General features: G+C 46.0%; 2 protein-coding genes across 14 annotated transcripts in view; both read left to right on the top strand.

Annotated features, from left to right (window-relative positions):
* The window catches only part of SLC45A1 (solute carrier family 45 member 1), a 367,325-nt gene that overhangs the window by 188,963 nt on the left and 164,983 nt on the right, over window positions 1-13,379 (top strand). The window lies entirely within an intron of this gene.
* The window catches only part of CAMTA1 (calmodulin binding transcription activator 1), a 235,628-nt gene that overhangs the window by 202,483 nt on the left and 19,766 nt on the right, over window positions 1-13,379 (top strand). For all 12 annotated transcript variants that reach the window (XR_013776769.1, XR_013776770.1, XR_013776771.1 and 9 more), the window contains 8 exons: window positions 6,844-6,983; window positions 7,210-7,406; window positions 7,740-7,818; window positions 8,640-8,955; window positions 9,319-9,842; window positions 10,522-10,709; window positions 11,056-11,302; window positions 11,761-11,832. Coding sequence is in view for 8 of the 12 variants with exons in the window: in XM_079326116.1 (XP_079182242.1) it covers window positions 6,844-6,983; window positions 7,210-7,406; window positions 7,740-7,818; window positions 8,640-8,955; window positions 9,319-9,842; window positions 10,522-10,709; window positions 11,056-11,302; window positions 11,761-11,832 (1,763 nt within the window). In the remaining 4 variants the exon portion in view is untranslated. The remainder of the gene's footprint in view (window positions 1-6,843; window positions 6,984-7,209; window positions 7,407-7,739; window positions 7,819-8,639; window positions 8,956-9,318; window positions 9,843-10,521; window positions 10,710-11,055; window positions 11,303-11,760; window positions 11,833-13,379) is intronic.

The following is a 13,379-nucleotide window of genomic DNA, read 5'->3' as shown; positions in this document are numbered from 1 at the left end:
TTCGGAGTGAGTATTTTGACTGTTGAGATTGCAGATTTAATGAGAAAACTTGGGTCAGAATTGTTACTGTATGCATACATATATACCATACACTGTACTGTGAGCACAGATACTGCATAGTGTGGCACGAGATGCTTTTTTCCTTTCTGTAGCCCCTGTAGCATGTAGCCCTTGGAGGAGGAAATCTCCAGGGGCTCTGGGTAGTAGCACTGGGCAGGTGAGCAGCAGCACAGCATGTTCTCCCAGGCTGTTGCTCTTTGCATATATGCAAGAGCATTTTTCATAGTACTGTACATTTTTCTTAGTGTTGGCACCCGTCAGGTCAGTTTCTGACCTGAGATTCTGACCTTAGGCAGCCAAATTTTTATACAAATTACTAAATAGCACAAGAAGTGATGTCTTTAGCTGTGTGCCCTACCTCTAAAATATATAAACTGCACATGGCATGTTTGAAACTTCCCTTGGATTCCTGAAGCAACTGTTCCTGGATAGCATTAAAATCTTGCCCTCTCTAAGCCCTGGGGAAGAGCAGCCTGAAAAATGGGGCAGCAAGTGCTTTATTGCTGTTGGTATAGAGACTGCCACTTGGGGAAGAAGTCAGCCTGAGCAGCCCTCCTGCTTCTCTTTTCTAGCAATGGCATGTTAAAGTAGAGAAGTACCCTGTTTTGAGGGAGCACTGGCTACTGGGGGTGACAGAGGAACAGAGTAATCCCACATGGCATGGGAGTAATAGCTGAAGTCTTGCAGCACTGGAAGAACTATGGGAAAACTGTTGACAGTAAGAAATCATGTCTTGGCAGATGAATTAATGGTTTAAAATCACTGAGCCTACCTGTGTGTGGAAGTCAGGATGACTTCATCATTCCTGCTCATGCCCAGTAGTGTTCCTTTCTTGGGTTTCTTCAGCTGCTGCTTAAGCTCAGATTGTTCAATACAATGTTTTCCTCATCTCATACCTTGGTAGTTGTGGCATTTCTCACTGATCAAAAGCTCTGGAAGTGACCTGCTTCATTAACATAGATATGCATTTGTCCTTGAATATGAATTTTAAATGCTTTCATTTGCTGGTAGAGACCATGACCTATAACAACTTAGTGCTAAAGAGAGGTTCTCATAAGGATTGTAATGTAAGGGTTGAGGATGTAACTGCAGTTTAATTTCAGAAATAGGTGCTCCTGGAACAATGCCACCTCAGAAATCAGCATTAAATGATCAAATTATTACTGCAACATTAAAGATACTCAGGATTTGTACTGTACAGAAGAATTGAGCAAGATTTTAGGGACCAGTGACAGATGATTTGCAAAATAGAAACAGAGCAGGGGCACTGTGAGTGATGTGGCCTTAGACTGCTTCCATCCCCACCCACAGCTTGTGCTGGATGAGAGAATTTGGTTGAGAGAATTCTGGCTTGCTCTGCAAAACAGAAAAATGTCTTCATGCTGCATGGCTTTTTTTACAGTGCTCAGCTGTCACACTTGTTCACTTCAATCTGTGTGTTTTCATGCAGGGAATGGTTTAACACAGAAAATGCCAGTAAGGAAACAGCACAGGCTGAGAAGTCAAAGCCCTGAGAGTGGCTCCTCCACCACAGTATCTAAGCACAGTGCTTGGGAACATGTGCAGATGCAGCTCTTGCACATCACTGTTAGCTCAGTATTTAGAATTCTGGGGGGGATAATTATATGCTGGGCAGATGCAGCCCCAGTGGAATGTGCAGATCATGGACCCTCCTGCTTTAGTCCTTCCAGCCAGACACTGTCATTTTATCTGTCTGTCATTTTGATTGTGCAGCATGGCAAAAACCTCCAGCTCTCCAGGGGAGAGTGTGAAAAAAGAGTAAGTGTTGTTAACACCGCTTGCTACTAAGAACTGCCAGTTTCTTTTTCATCTGTATTTTCAGCAGTATTTCCCTGTAATAGTTCTGGCTGCACTGCCAAGTCAGGTGTGGCACAGTTATTTTCTTGCTGTTTGAAGCTTGCTTGGCCAAAGGATTGAAGATCCTTTGGGATGTGTTCTTGTCCAGTACAGCAGTGTGCAGAGATTAGAAAAGCAGCTCTCTCTGCTCATTTCTTAAAATTGGCCTGTTAAGCAGAGGAGGGCTTGTCACTTAGTGCTGTTTCTTTCTCTCAGCTCCATGCCAGGGGCCATGCTGCTGTTTTGGGTACCACATGTTGAAGTGCAGAGCTGATGTTTGATGAAGGTGTTGCAATAAAGTGTGGGCAGAGGCAATGCTCTGAGCTGTGCCCACCCATGGGGACACTGCATGCACAGCTCAAAACCAGAAATGCTGCTGCTGGAAGAGGTTTGGGATAGGCATGGGGAGGGGGTGTAGGTGAAATGTGCAAGTGCTGTTTCTGTGTCAGTACAGGCTCTGTGCAGGCAGGAGCTGTCACCAGGCTGCACAAGGCACGTGCTTCTGCAGCCTCCAGTGAAAACTTGGGTCACGTAAGTGGCTGGCATCTGTTCAGGTTCCTACTGAGGAAATTCAGTGTTTATTGGAGAACACTGAGGGAGAAAATGGAGGTGTGGCTTCCAGAATCTTGGAGATGAAACTAACCCCTCTGCTTTTTGCACTCTGTGCCTGCCATGGTGGTTTATTGAGCTGTTGGTACAGGTGTGCTTTAAATTCATTGCAAAGGAATCTGGGTTAAGAAAACACCACTGGATTAAACCAACCCTGGGGGAAAAAAAAGAAAAAAGGTAACATTAAACAATATCCAGGTTGTCTGGATGTAACTGTGCAAGCATACAGGCTGTAACTCTGTAAGATGTTAGCTGATGTAAACAACCATGGATCCTTAGAGGATTTATATCAGAATTTTGCTGCATCTTTAGATGGATTCAGTGCATAGCCTGCTGTCATTACTGTGATCAGTAGAAGGCTCTCTTACAATGCAGATGAAAATGAAACTTGTTCTGCACTGGTTCAAACCAATTGCTTAGTACTGGTCAAAATCTGACCAGGCAGCTTCTCCCAGTCCCTCCCTGCTGGGATAGTTCAGCTCCCCTCAGGTTGCCACCACCTCTCTTTGTTATGCTAGGGGAAAGATAGCAAGAAGTAATTTTGGTGTTATATTGATATTGTTAAGCTTGAAGAAGAATAATTTCCACAAAAGATACAGTGTTCAGAATATGTTCTGTGAAATTACTCTGTATCTTGGAGATACAGAGATGTAGTTATTTTTATCGCCTTTGGTGGAGGAAGCTTTGAAGAACACCTTCAGAAACAGTCTCTGTAATTTACTAAAGAACATTAAGACTTTTCTTAGATTGATGTGTAATGGAAAAACCCAACAAATGCACAAATTTGCATGTCTAACTTTTTAGCTTACAAAAAGATGCTGAATTCTATCATGAAAAGCAGAAATTTTGGGCAAAACCTTAAATATGTGAATGTTTGTATCCATGTTTTGTTTCCTTTGGACAGAGTGAGGGTTTGTGGCATTTGCTTGGGCTCTAGATTTCCTGTACAGTATAGCAGGAGAAAAGCTTATTTGGACATGATTTTTATGCTGTTGAGCTCTCGTCTTCAGTGCACTGCAAGAGACTTGCTTGTCATTAGATCCTGTGCTGGGTGTAAAAGACAAGAATGTGGAAATGTTCCTGTAATTTCAGTGCTCCTTAAGCAGGTGGCCCTGCAGAGACCCCTGAAATAAGCAATAGAGATAAGACTGTGACTAGAAAAATGAGAAATAACACAAGATTAAAGGTCTTGAACTTCTCAGAGTGGTTATAGTTATATAGTGGTTATAGTTACAGCTGTAACATTCAGCCCTGTGGCTCTTGTGGCCCTTCTCTCAGGTGTTGCCAGGTACATCTGCTGGCTCATCAGCAGTGTGTGAAATGGCTGGGCAAGGTCCAAAATGCTGCTAATCTGGTGTGTGCTCAGGGCTGGGATGGCAGAGGAGCCTTTTGCCTCATTGCTGAGTTCAAGAGAAACCTTGGGGGAAGGTGTTCTTTCTCCTACTCCCTCCCTGCCTCCCGTTTTTTCTTTTTTGTGATTTGGTTTGGGTTTTTTGATTGTTTGGGTTTTCTGTTGTTGTAGGGTTTTTTTTTTGTTGTTATTAGTTTGTTGGAAGGGTTTGTTTGTTTTGTAGACTAGTGCAGTGCACACACTTCAAGTGATCAGTTCCTTTGGAAAGGGACATTTCTGTGTAATTGATATTACAGAGTAATGAAAGCACAATTAATAAATAATTTTGGAATTATTGTTGGTTGTAGCTTGCTTAGGCCAATTTTGGTCACCTATAAAATGGGCAGCATAGGGTCACCTGCTGCCCCACTTACTTCATTTGCTGCCTGGAGCTTTCTCATCTGGGGGCACACCCTGGTCTGGATAAATTCAGGTGGTCTCTTCTAGACACAGAGAGGAGGCTCTGGCTGTGCTGTGCTGGCATTCCAGAATGTTTTTTTCTACTTTCCATTTTACTAATAGCAGCGTTTTTCTAAAATGCCTGATCTGGTCAGAACCAGTTAGTCCTGCCCTTAGTATTTTCCAGGAGCACTGTCAGGTGCCTGAACAGGAATATCTGGGAACACCAGATGCTATTCTGAATTCTGCTTCCTAAGAAAAATTCTGTGTTTTTGTTTGTTTGGTTTAATATTTCTGTCTGGAGACATTGGTGGGTGTTAGGTGTACCTCAGTTCAGTCTTCTGATAAAAACTGATAGGAAGTTTTCAGTATCTTTAGCTTGGGATCAGGAAAGGTGGAGGCTTCACTCATTACAGATCATAAAGTCGGGGGACGAGCCTGGAAAAGAGTCACAAACAGGGTCCTCCATTTCTGTTCCAGAGTTGTTTCAGATTGGAATTTTAAAAAAAAAGAATGAGGGGGAGTTAGCACTTTGTATTTCTGCATTTCACTGGAATTTTCTCCTTTTGTTTTTCAAGTGTACAGAATTATTCTCTTGACCCCTAAATGAGTAGGAGCAAATCCCAGAATCTCGCAGCCCTGAGCTTGTAGGTTTATTACTTCAGTTCAAGCAAAATTTCTTCTTTCCAAAAGATGCCGCTTGTGCCTGTAGAAGGCTGAGGGCTGCGATGCGCTGCCCAGCTGCTCTCAGCTGTGACAAACGCGGGTGCTGTCCCCTGCGGGGAGGGTGGCAGTGCCGTGCAGCCCGGGGCCGGGGCTCCGCCGGGCTCTGCAGTGGACGTGCTCCGCCTGGCAATGGGGAGGGAGGAGACAGCGGTGTGGACTGCACTGCAGCACACTGCAGCACTCCTGGAACAAAGATCTGCTGGGCAAACAGCGCTTGTGGTGCTGCCGTGTGCCGGGGGAAAGGGCCCTGACACGGCGTCAGCGCCGTGGGTGTTTGATGATACAGCTGCCACTCCTTTCCCAGGGGCTTTGCAGTCAACAGGACAACGGAAGGATTAGTAAGGCACTAATCATAAATCTTTTGGACTGGTGAGATCACCTCTGACATGAGGAGGTGCTGGCCACAGTCCTTTGTCCCTGGCTCTTGAGCAGCCCGAGTGGGATGCTGAAGCTGGCCAGAAGGGAGGGGAGCTCTTGCCTGCTGTCAGACCTCAGCATCCTCTTGGTGAGAAGGGGATGTCTCCAGCCAGTGGACCTGAGCTGTCTTGTACCAGTGATCTGCAGTATCACTTAGTGCAGGGATCCACATCTCTCCAATACCCTCTGCTGAGAGCTGTGCCTCTGAGTGTAGCATGAATACTCCTACAGCCTTCCAGAGAGGGCTCAGTGTTCTTTTTGGAGAAGACTGACATGTTTAAAACGTCATCAGAGCTTGTCTATTTTGGTGCACATACTCCTTTTGCTGTCAGTGGGCTTGGTTCTGGGTTTATGAGTGTTCTGCACCATCACACTTTCTGTATGGATGCATGAAACTGAACAGTATAAGGGCTGTCTCTCCCTTACAGTTTACTACCTCTGCTTTTAACATGATGCTTAGATTCATTAAATGTTCCCTATCCACAAAACAGTCCTGCCCAGCTTCACATGAGCTGCATGAAACTTATCCTTATGGATCACAGGACAGAAGGAGCTCTGCATTTGCAGCCATTCCCTCTTCACTGTCTGGCCCTATCCAGAGAATCATTGCCTCAGCTGATCTCTCTGGCATTAGGTTCAGCAATGATCTTTAATCTGTCTGAACCTCCCTGCTACACCACTCAAGCCTTAGTAGCTCTAGAATAGTTCTATGTTACACTGCAATGAGAGGAAAATCAGCAGCACAGCCCTGAGACCTCTGCAGGGACCAGAGGGCTCCAGAGTTGCACAACTTTCCAGAGTGGTGTTACAGGATTGTCAGTGCCCATATTCCAATTTCTGGTAGCTCTGTTTGTGGCACTTGGCTGAAGCTGTTTTCCAAGAAAGGAAAAGCCCTGTCAAAGGCTCTTTTTCCTAAGCACAGGAGGAAGCAGAGCAATCTTTTTCTTCCAGGTATCATTGTTGCATGATTCCAGGAGGCAAGCCAAGCTGAATTCAGGACTATTGTAAAGTAGGGGGTGACTCTAAAATGGCAGATATGATCCTACTGAAATGCTCTCTGAATGGGTATATTTGCTTAGGTTTGTGTTTTGATAGACACTGCATTACTCCTAGTATTGTATGCATACAGCTGGACTCACAAGGAAAGGGATTTGTCTTCTGCCTCCATTTTTCATTTTTCTGTAAGGAAGTTCTGTGGAATCACAGTCAAAGGGTTGCTGCAGGAAGTTGAAGAGCTAGAATACTGCAGGGCAAGTGTGTGTGTGTGTTTGCAAGCAGAGCAAACCTCCTCTATCATTTCCAGGACAACTGTGTGTAACTTGGCTGTCAAAACCTGAGCTTTCCTTTACATGGCAATGCCCTTACTCTGGCTTTCTCCAACCTAGATAACCAGTTCAGGATGTCCATATTGGAGCGCCTCGAGCAGATGGAGAGGAGAATGGCTGAAATGACTGGCTCCCAGCAGCACAAGCAAGGAGTGGGAGGCGGGAGCAATGGGAATGGGAACAGTGGAACACAGGTGCAGGTATGAGCCCTTCTGTGTCCAGGCACAGCTTTATGCTTGCTTAGCAGAGGGTTTTTTAAGGGGATGGGGTTTGGAATGGGTTATAGTTTGTCCTAAGTAACAAGTGTGATTGCTGGTTTTCAGTCACATTTTCTACTGTCTCAGTGCTTGTAGAAGTGGAGGGCTGCCTGTTCAGGCAAGCTGCAGTCCCCTCCCTGGTTAATCTGGGATGTGTGTGGTGTTTCAGTGCGTTTCTGGGACGGGGACCCTGGGCAGCTGCTTTGAGAGCCGCGTGGTGGTGGTGTGCGAGAAGATGATGAGTCGCACGTGCTGGGCAAAGTCCAAACACTTGATCCATTCGAAGACTTTCCGAGGAATGACACTGCTCCATCTGGCTGCTGCCCAGGGCTATGCCACTCTCATCCAGACCCTCATCAAATGGCGGTAAGACCCAGCCTGCTGGACTCTGGGCTGTCAGTACAGGCGTGGCAGGAGCATATAAAAACTGCTCAGTCCACACTTCTGGTTGTCTTGTACAAAGAGCCAAGCCCCTGAACTTGTTCCTATCTCCTGATCTGATGGAACCTGTCTCTTGAGAGTGGCTAGATGTATCATGCTCTTCATGTCTGGGTGGGGGCACTGTCTGTAGTAAATATATGTATTGTGGGCATGTGTGTGGCCTCTTCTCTGTGGTACAGTGCTTTGGATAAATCTGTGCTTAGACAATGATCCTGACATAGCTACAGGGCATCATTCCTTCTCTTGTTTCCCCTGCAGCACCAAACATGCAGACAGCATTGATCTGGAGCTGGAAGTTGACCCTTTGAATGTGGATCATTTCTCCTGCACTCCTCTGGTAAGAGCAGGGTCTGAAGCTTCTAAGAGAGTCTGAGTCTTTGGGGAATTCTTTCTGATGTGTTACTTTCCTAAAGTGTTTCACTCTGTGGAGAGTAGATGTTCCTTGTATTCCTGCTACGTACATGGCAAGACATGGTGCTATCATCTTCCTGTAATTTTGTTGAGAAAGAGCACACAGAACAAAACTTTGTCATTGAGAAACATGAGGAAGGGAAACAGACAGATGGTTCTGGTCAGTGTTTTACACAGAATCTAGTTTCCACTATCATGGTGTGAAAAGGACTTCACATGCCTTCTTTCACATTGTCCTCTGTGACTGTTTAACTGTAGAGGTTGTAAAGTTATGAGCTATCTTGGTCACTGGAGTCATGAAATCACAACTGAGAACTTAGACAAGCAAAAAGCCAAAACGGATGGAACCAGAACTGCCAGTTTACAACTCAGAGTATTGATTTTATTGTTCCCAACCTTTGGTCCTGTCTGCATGTTTCTGACCTCAGAGATTCTTTGTGTATGAAGCTGTTCTGTCTTTGCAGTGATGTCAGTGTCACAAAAATAAAACCCAAAACAAAAGAAAACAAACTATCAGCTTTGTCAATTGGAGGTTTCTCTGTTGTAGGAGAGAATAGCATGTATTCAGTCCTCTGTACTGGCCTTTTGCTGGGTTAGGACATTTATGAAAGTAATCTGCTGGCTTTGAGCGTGTAATGGTTTTGTTTATCAGAAGAGACTTTCCTTGAGCTGGGAGCAGACTCCACTACATTAATAAAAAAGGAGAAGGCAGCTCTCCCAGTGGGTCAATCACCTTTTCTTCTTTAGATGTGGGCGTGTGCCCTGGGCCACATGGATGCAGCCGTGGTTCTGTACAAGTGGGACCGCCGAGCCATCTCCATTCCCGACTCGCTCGGCCGATTGCCGCTGGCCATTGCTCGCTCCCGGGGCCACGTCAAGCTGGCAGAGTGCTTGGAGCAGCTGCAGAGAGATGAGCAAACTCAGCTTGGCCCAAACCCCAGGATTCAGTGCCCCTCCAGCACAGACTCCAACACAGAGAGCTGGGTGTCCCAGTGGCACAGTGAGCTTGTTGCCTCTCAGGAGCCTCAGAAGGGAGTCACGGTGATTTCCAGTACAAACACAGGTAAAATATCCTGGAGGGCATGCTCTGTTTTGCTGGCATTTAACATGTGAAAATGTGGGGGCAAGGAACTCACCTGGACAGTGCCACCTGTAGCCTTGCTGTCCGTGCTTAATTCTTTTCTTGTGCTCCATACATTTGCATAAGCATCAGGAAGAGGAGTAAATGCCTGCTTTGGAAAGACTTGTGTATCTTAGGAGTGGTTGAGACAGTATCCTCCCTGGGAGGTTGTTACTCTCTTTGCACAACCTCTCAGGTGTCCACAGAGCACAGCACAAACTTTGGCCTGAGGCAGAAGCTGTTGATGTTCCTATAGCAGTCCTGAGCTGCATGTTTAATTTTGACCATTGATCTGTTTGTTTACAGAGCTGAGGCGGCCAAGATCAGAACCTTCCAGCTATTACAGTAGTGAGACTCAGAAAGATTACCCTGCACCCAAAAAGCATAAGCTGAGCCCTGAGTATTTTCAAGCCCGGCAAGAGAAGCTGCTTTCCACTGCACTGAGCCTGGAACAGCCAAGCATTAGGAAGCAGAACTCCAGCTCCAAGCAATCCTCCCCTGAGACAATCAGCCCCAGTGAAGGGCTGAGGGACTATGGCCGGGAGCTCTCCCAGCACATCCCAGAAGTTACTGGGTACCGAGGCTCTGGCAGCCAAGCAGGCATCAAGTGGAACCCAAAAGACATTTATATTGGTGTGTCTGCAGTGCAGGTGGCAGGGAGCCAGAAGGGCACTGCCCTGGGGAAGGATGCTGTGGCCCATCGGCTGCGCCAGCGGGAGCAGATGAATGTGTTGATGATGGCCGACAGGGAGATGGTGGATGCAGAACTCTTGTCCTACAGGGACAGCACAGGGGATGAGGACTGCTTGCACCACATGGATGAACTGCAGGTAAACACACCCACAGCACCAACATCAGCAGTCTTGTAGAGCACAGAGAATCCTGACAGAAACTCCCATGGAGGCCCCTAGAGACTCTGAATTGTGCTTTGAGGAGGGAGGTGGTCACACAATCAATATATACTTTCTTCCAATTTCAACACAGACATAAAGGCTAATGCATAGCATTTAGGGTTGCACACTGGCATACTCTTCAACAGCATACAGAACTCACAAAATTGTTTGCAGTTGTGCAAGGAAAAAGGAGAGGCTGATCACAGCAGTGCATGTGACTCAGGTGGGCCAATAATCCTATGGGAACTGGGCAGCAGTCCCTACAAAGATATCTCAGCAAAAGAGCAGCAAAGTCACTTTTCCTTTGGAAATAACATACTAGTGACAGCCATAGAGGGAGGGTCCAGAGACCTTTCACCAGATCTCTTGGCCTCCCCATACAGGAAGATAAGAGGTTTGGGGAATACGAAATCCTGCAGTGCTTGGTATGAAGAGGCAGAAAAGAAAATGAGCACTGGTTAATGGATTTCTGTTCACTGCTGAGACCAACAGTAGACTCCAGCTTCCACAGGTTTGGGCAAAATAGGGAATTCTGTCTAAAGCTGAGCTGTAACATGGAAGAACAAGGCACCCTCTATCAGGCAGCTAAAGTTTGCTGTCCTTTCCCCCTTGACAGGTGAACATGATGACACTTGCAGAGCACATTATTGAAGCTACACCTGACAGGATCAAGCGGGAGAATTTTGTGCCAATGGAGTCGCTGCTGGCGGAGAGGACGGACAGTGCTGCCATGAGCAGCACCATGAGCTGGCTGGCCAGTTACCTTGCTGACGTCGATCACTTGCCCAGTGCTGCACAGATCAGGTCAGTGGGAGCTGGGAGTTGCTCTGGGTTTTGATGTGGTGTGTGTGCTGGGCAGCATGTACTGACTCTTCAGCCTGTAGGTGCCAGTTCTCAGTGAGACTCAGTTCTGGTCTTGCAGACCCATCTTGTGCTCAGTTGTATGATTGCCAGCACAGCTACAAATTCATGGGATTTCATCCAGCACCACATCCATGCAGTGCAGGACAGGCAGGCTCAGGGGTGTGGGATGTTGCTTGGAGAAATGTGGGGGGAGCATAAACTTGTCTTGAACTCAGAAATGTCCTTATCTGTGATGCCAGCCCACATGTTTGTAAGCCAATAATTCCTACTGTGATTGGTATTTCAGAAGTCTGTATAGTGAACCCCTGACCCCTTCTTCGAACACCAGCTTGAGCCCTGCAGGCTCACCAATCAGTGAAATAGCTTTTGAGAAACCCAGCCTTCCCTCGGCAGCAGACTGGTCTGAATTTCTGAGTGCATCCACCAGCGAGAAGGTAGAAAATGAGTTTGCACAGTTAACTCTGTCTGATCATGAGCAGAGAGAACTCTATGAAGCTGCCAAACTCGTCCAGACAGTATTCAGGAAATACAAGGTATGTGGCCCAAATGTCCAGTGTTTTCCTTGATGGGTGTGTGAGAGACAGCATGTAATTTGTTAAAAACCAAAATGTGGGTAATACCCACCCCAGGGACAAAAATACAGTATCTGTCATAACCTTTCCAATGCTTTTGACATTTGCTTGTTGATATTTGCCCAACAAATGAGGAGTACATGCCATGCTGTGGCACACCTGCTGTGCCAGAGCAGCACTCACAAAGCATTTCCTCAAAATGTACCCACACGTTCTGCTTAGGGGCCCATTTGGTGTAAAGATGCATTTTGAAGGTTTGTTCCTTATTTGAGTTGACAGCAGAGGCATCTCTTCTGGGCCTGAGTTGGACCAGGAGGCATTGACAGGAGAGGTTTGCCCTGTGAGCAGCCAAGAGCCACATCACCTGTCCTGGTTTTGGTGCACTCTGACTGATGCTGCTCCTTTCTTTGTCCACACAGGGTCGTCCTCTCCGGGAACAGCAGGAGGTGGCTGCTGCTGTTATCCAGCGTTGTTACCGAAAGTACAAACAGGTAAAAAAGAAAGGGACATTTTATGAAGCACATCTAAGTGCTGTGAGCACACCCTGCTGTAGTGGGCATTGTCCTGCTGCTCCTCTCCTATGCTTTTCAGTAATGAAATACCCTGCTCAGGCAAAATTGAAAAGGGAAGAAGATTCATGTTCTGAATCGTAGTTTTGGAGGGAATCCCCAAATTTGTTTGTGATACTGCCTGTGTTTTTGCTGTGAGATGGAAGGCTGTGATGTATTCCATATTGGCCTTTATGCATGCTACAGCTTGAGGAGACTGTTCTCTGACGAGTTGCTTGCCAAATTTCATTGTGAAATTGAAGTCGGTTTTGCCTTTGATAAAGGTGAAGATGAAAAACAGGTTGTTTTATTTTGCACATACTAAACTTTTAAACTATGGGACATCACATGTTGTAGCTTGATGTGAGTTTTTCCAGGACTGAGACTGTTCTCCAGACTCTGGTTGGAGACATGTTTTCAGGCTGAGTTCTCAACCCCAGGAAAAGAAGATACCTTTCCTTTTTGGCTTTTGGTTGGGATTTTTGTTTTGGTTTTTTGCTGTTGTTGTTTGCTTTTGGGTTTCTTTGGTGAGGACCACATCCCTCTTTGCACTCTACCCTGCTAGACACAGTCTGTCTAATGCCTGGCAGCATGTTCACAGAAAGTGAGGCAAGGCACCTGTGCTCTTTTACAACCCTCAGAAACGTTTATTTGGGAAGCCTTTCTGGTGTTAGGTGACTGTATGGTGATTTACATCCAACCCATCACATGGCTTTCCTTCTGGAGTGATGCTTCCTGTGGCAGGGAAACTCAATTCCTTTCAAAAACTGCTTGACAAATTGCTTTGACTTGGATCCTGGAATTGCTTCTTTTTGAAAGAAGATTATTTGGGTCTTTTTGTTGTGGTTCCTTTTTTTTTTTTTTTTTTTCCATTCTTTATTTGCAGAACTAACATTAACTATGTATTTTTCTGTTTCTCCCCAAGCTTACTTGGATAGCCTTGAAGGTAATACAAATGCAAACACTATTGTGGAAACTACCTTTCACTCACAGTAGAAACAAGGAGAACCTGGCATTTTGGAAAGACATTTTAATTCTATCCACTAATAAATGCTTGTGGTTGAGAAGTCACTGTCAAACCAGACTTTCTGGGAGTTGTGTAGGGACTGCTGTGCCCCAGTTGCATCAGCTGCCATGAGCAGGGATGGGCTGAGCTGCTGGGAGGATTTTGCAGCCAGTTTCCAGAGGACAGGCTTCCTTTGGTGCTCCTGATCAGCTGTCACTTGGTCACCTTTGTCTTGGCATTAGGGGAGCACAAACCATTTATCCCACCTGTGAGCCAATGTCCTCTGCATTCTGCTTGCTGAAGTATTTTCACCATTCATCTTTGAAATACCTCTGTGCTGAATTACTGAGACCAACATCTCAGTACATTGCTGCTCATGCTGGAGGCACAACTGTTGATGCCAATCTTCAACTGTTCACAGTCAATAATTCTCTGCTGTAAAGATGGGTTTCCCAGCTGTGCAACATCTTGATCTCATCAGATT

The sequence above is a fragment of the Erithacus rubecula genome (assembly GCF_903797595.1).
Source record: "Erithacus rubecula genome assembly, chromosome: 24".
Taxonomy (NCBI): domain Eukaryota; kingdom Metazoa; phylum Chordata; class Aves; order Passeriformes; family Muscicapidae; genus Erithacus; species Erithacus rubecula.
This window is presented reverse-complemented; position numbering and strand designations above follow the sequence as displayed.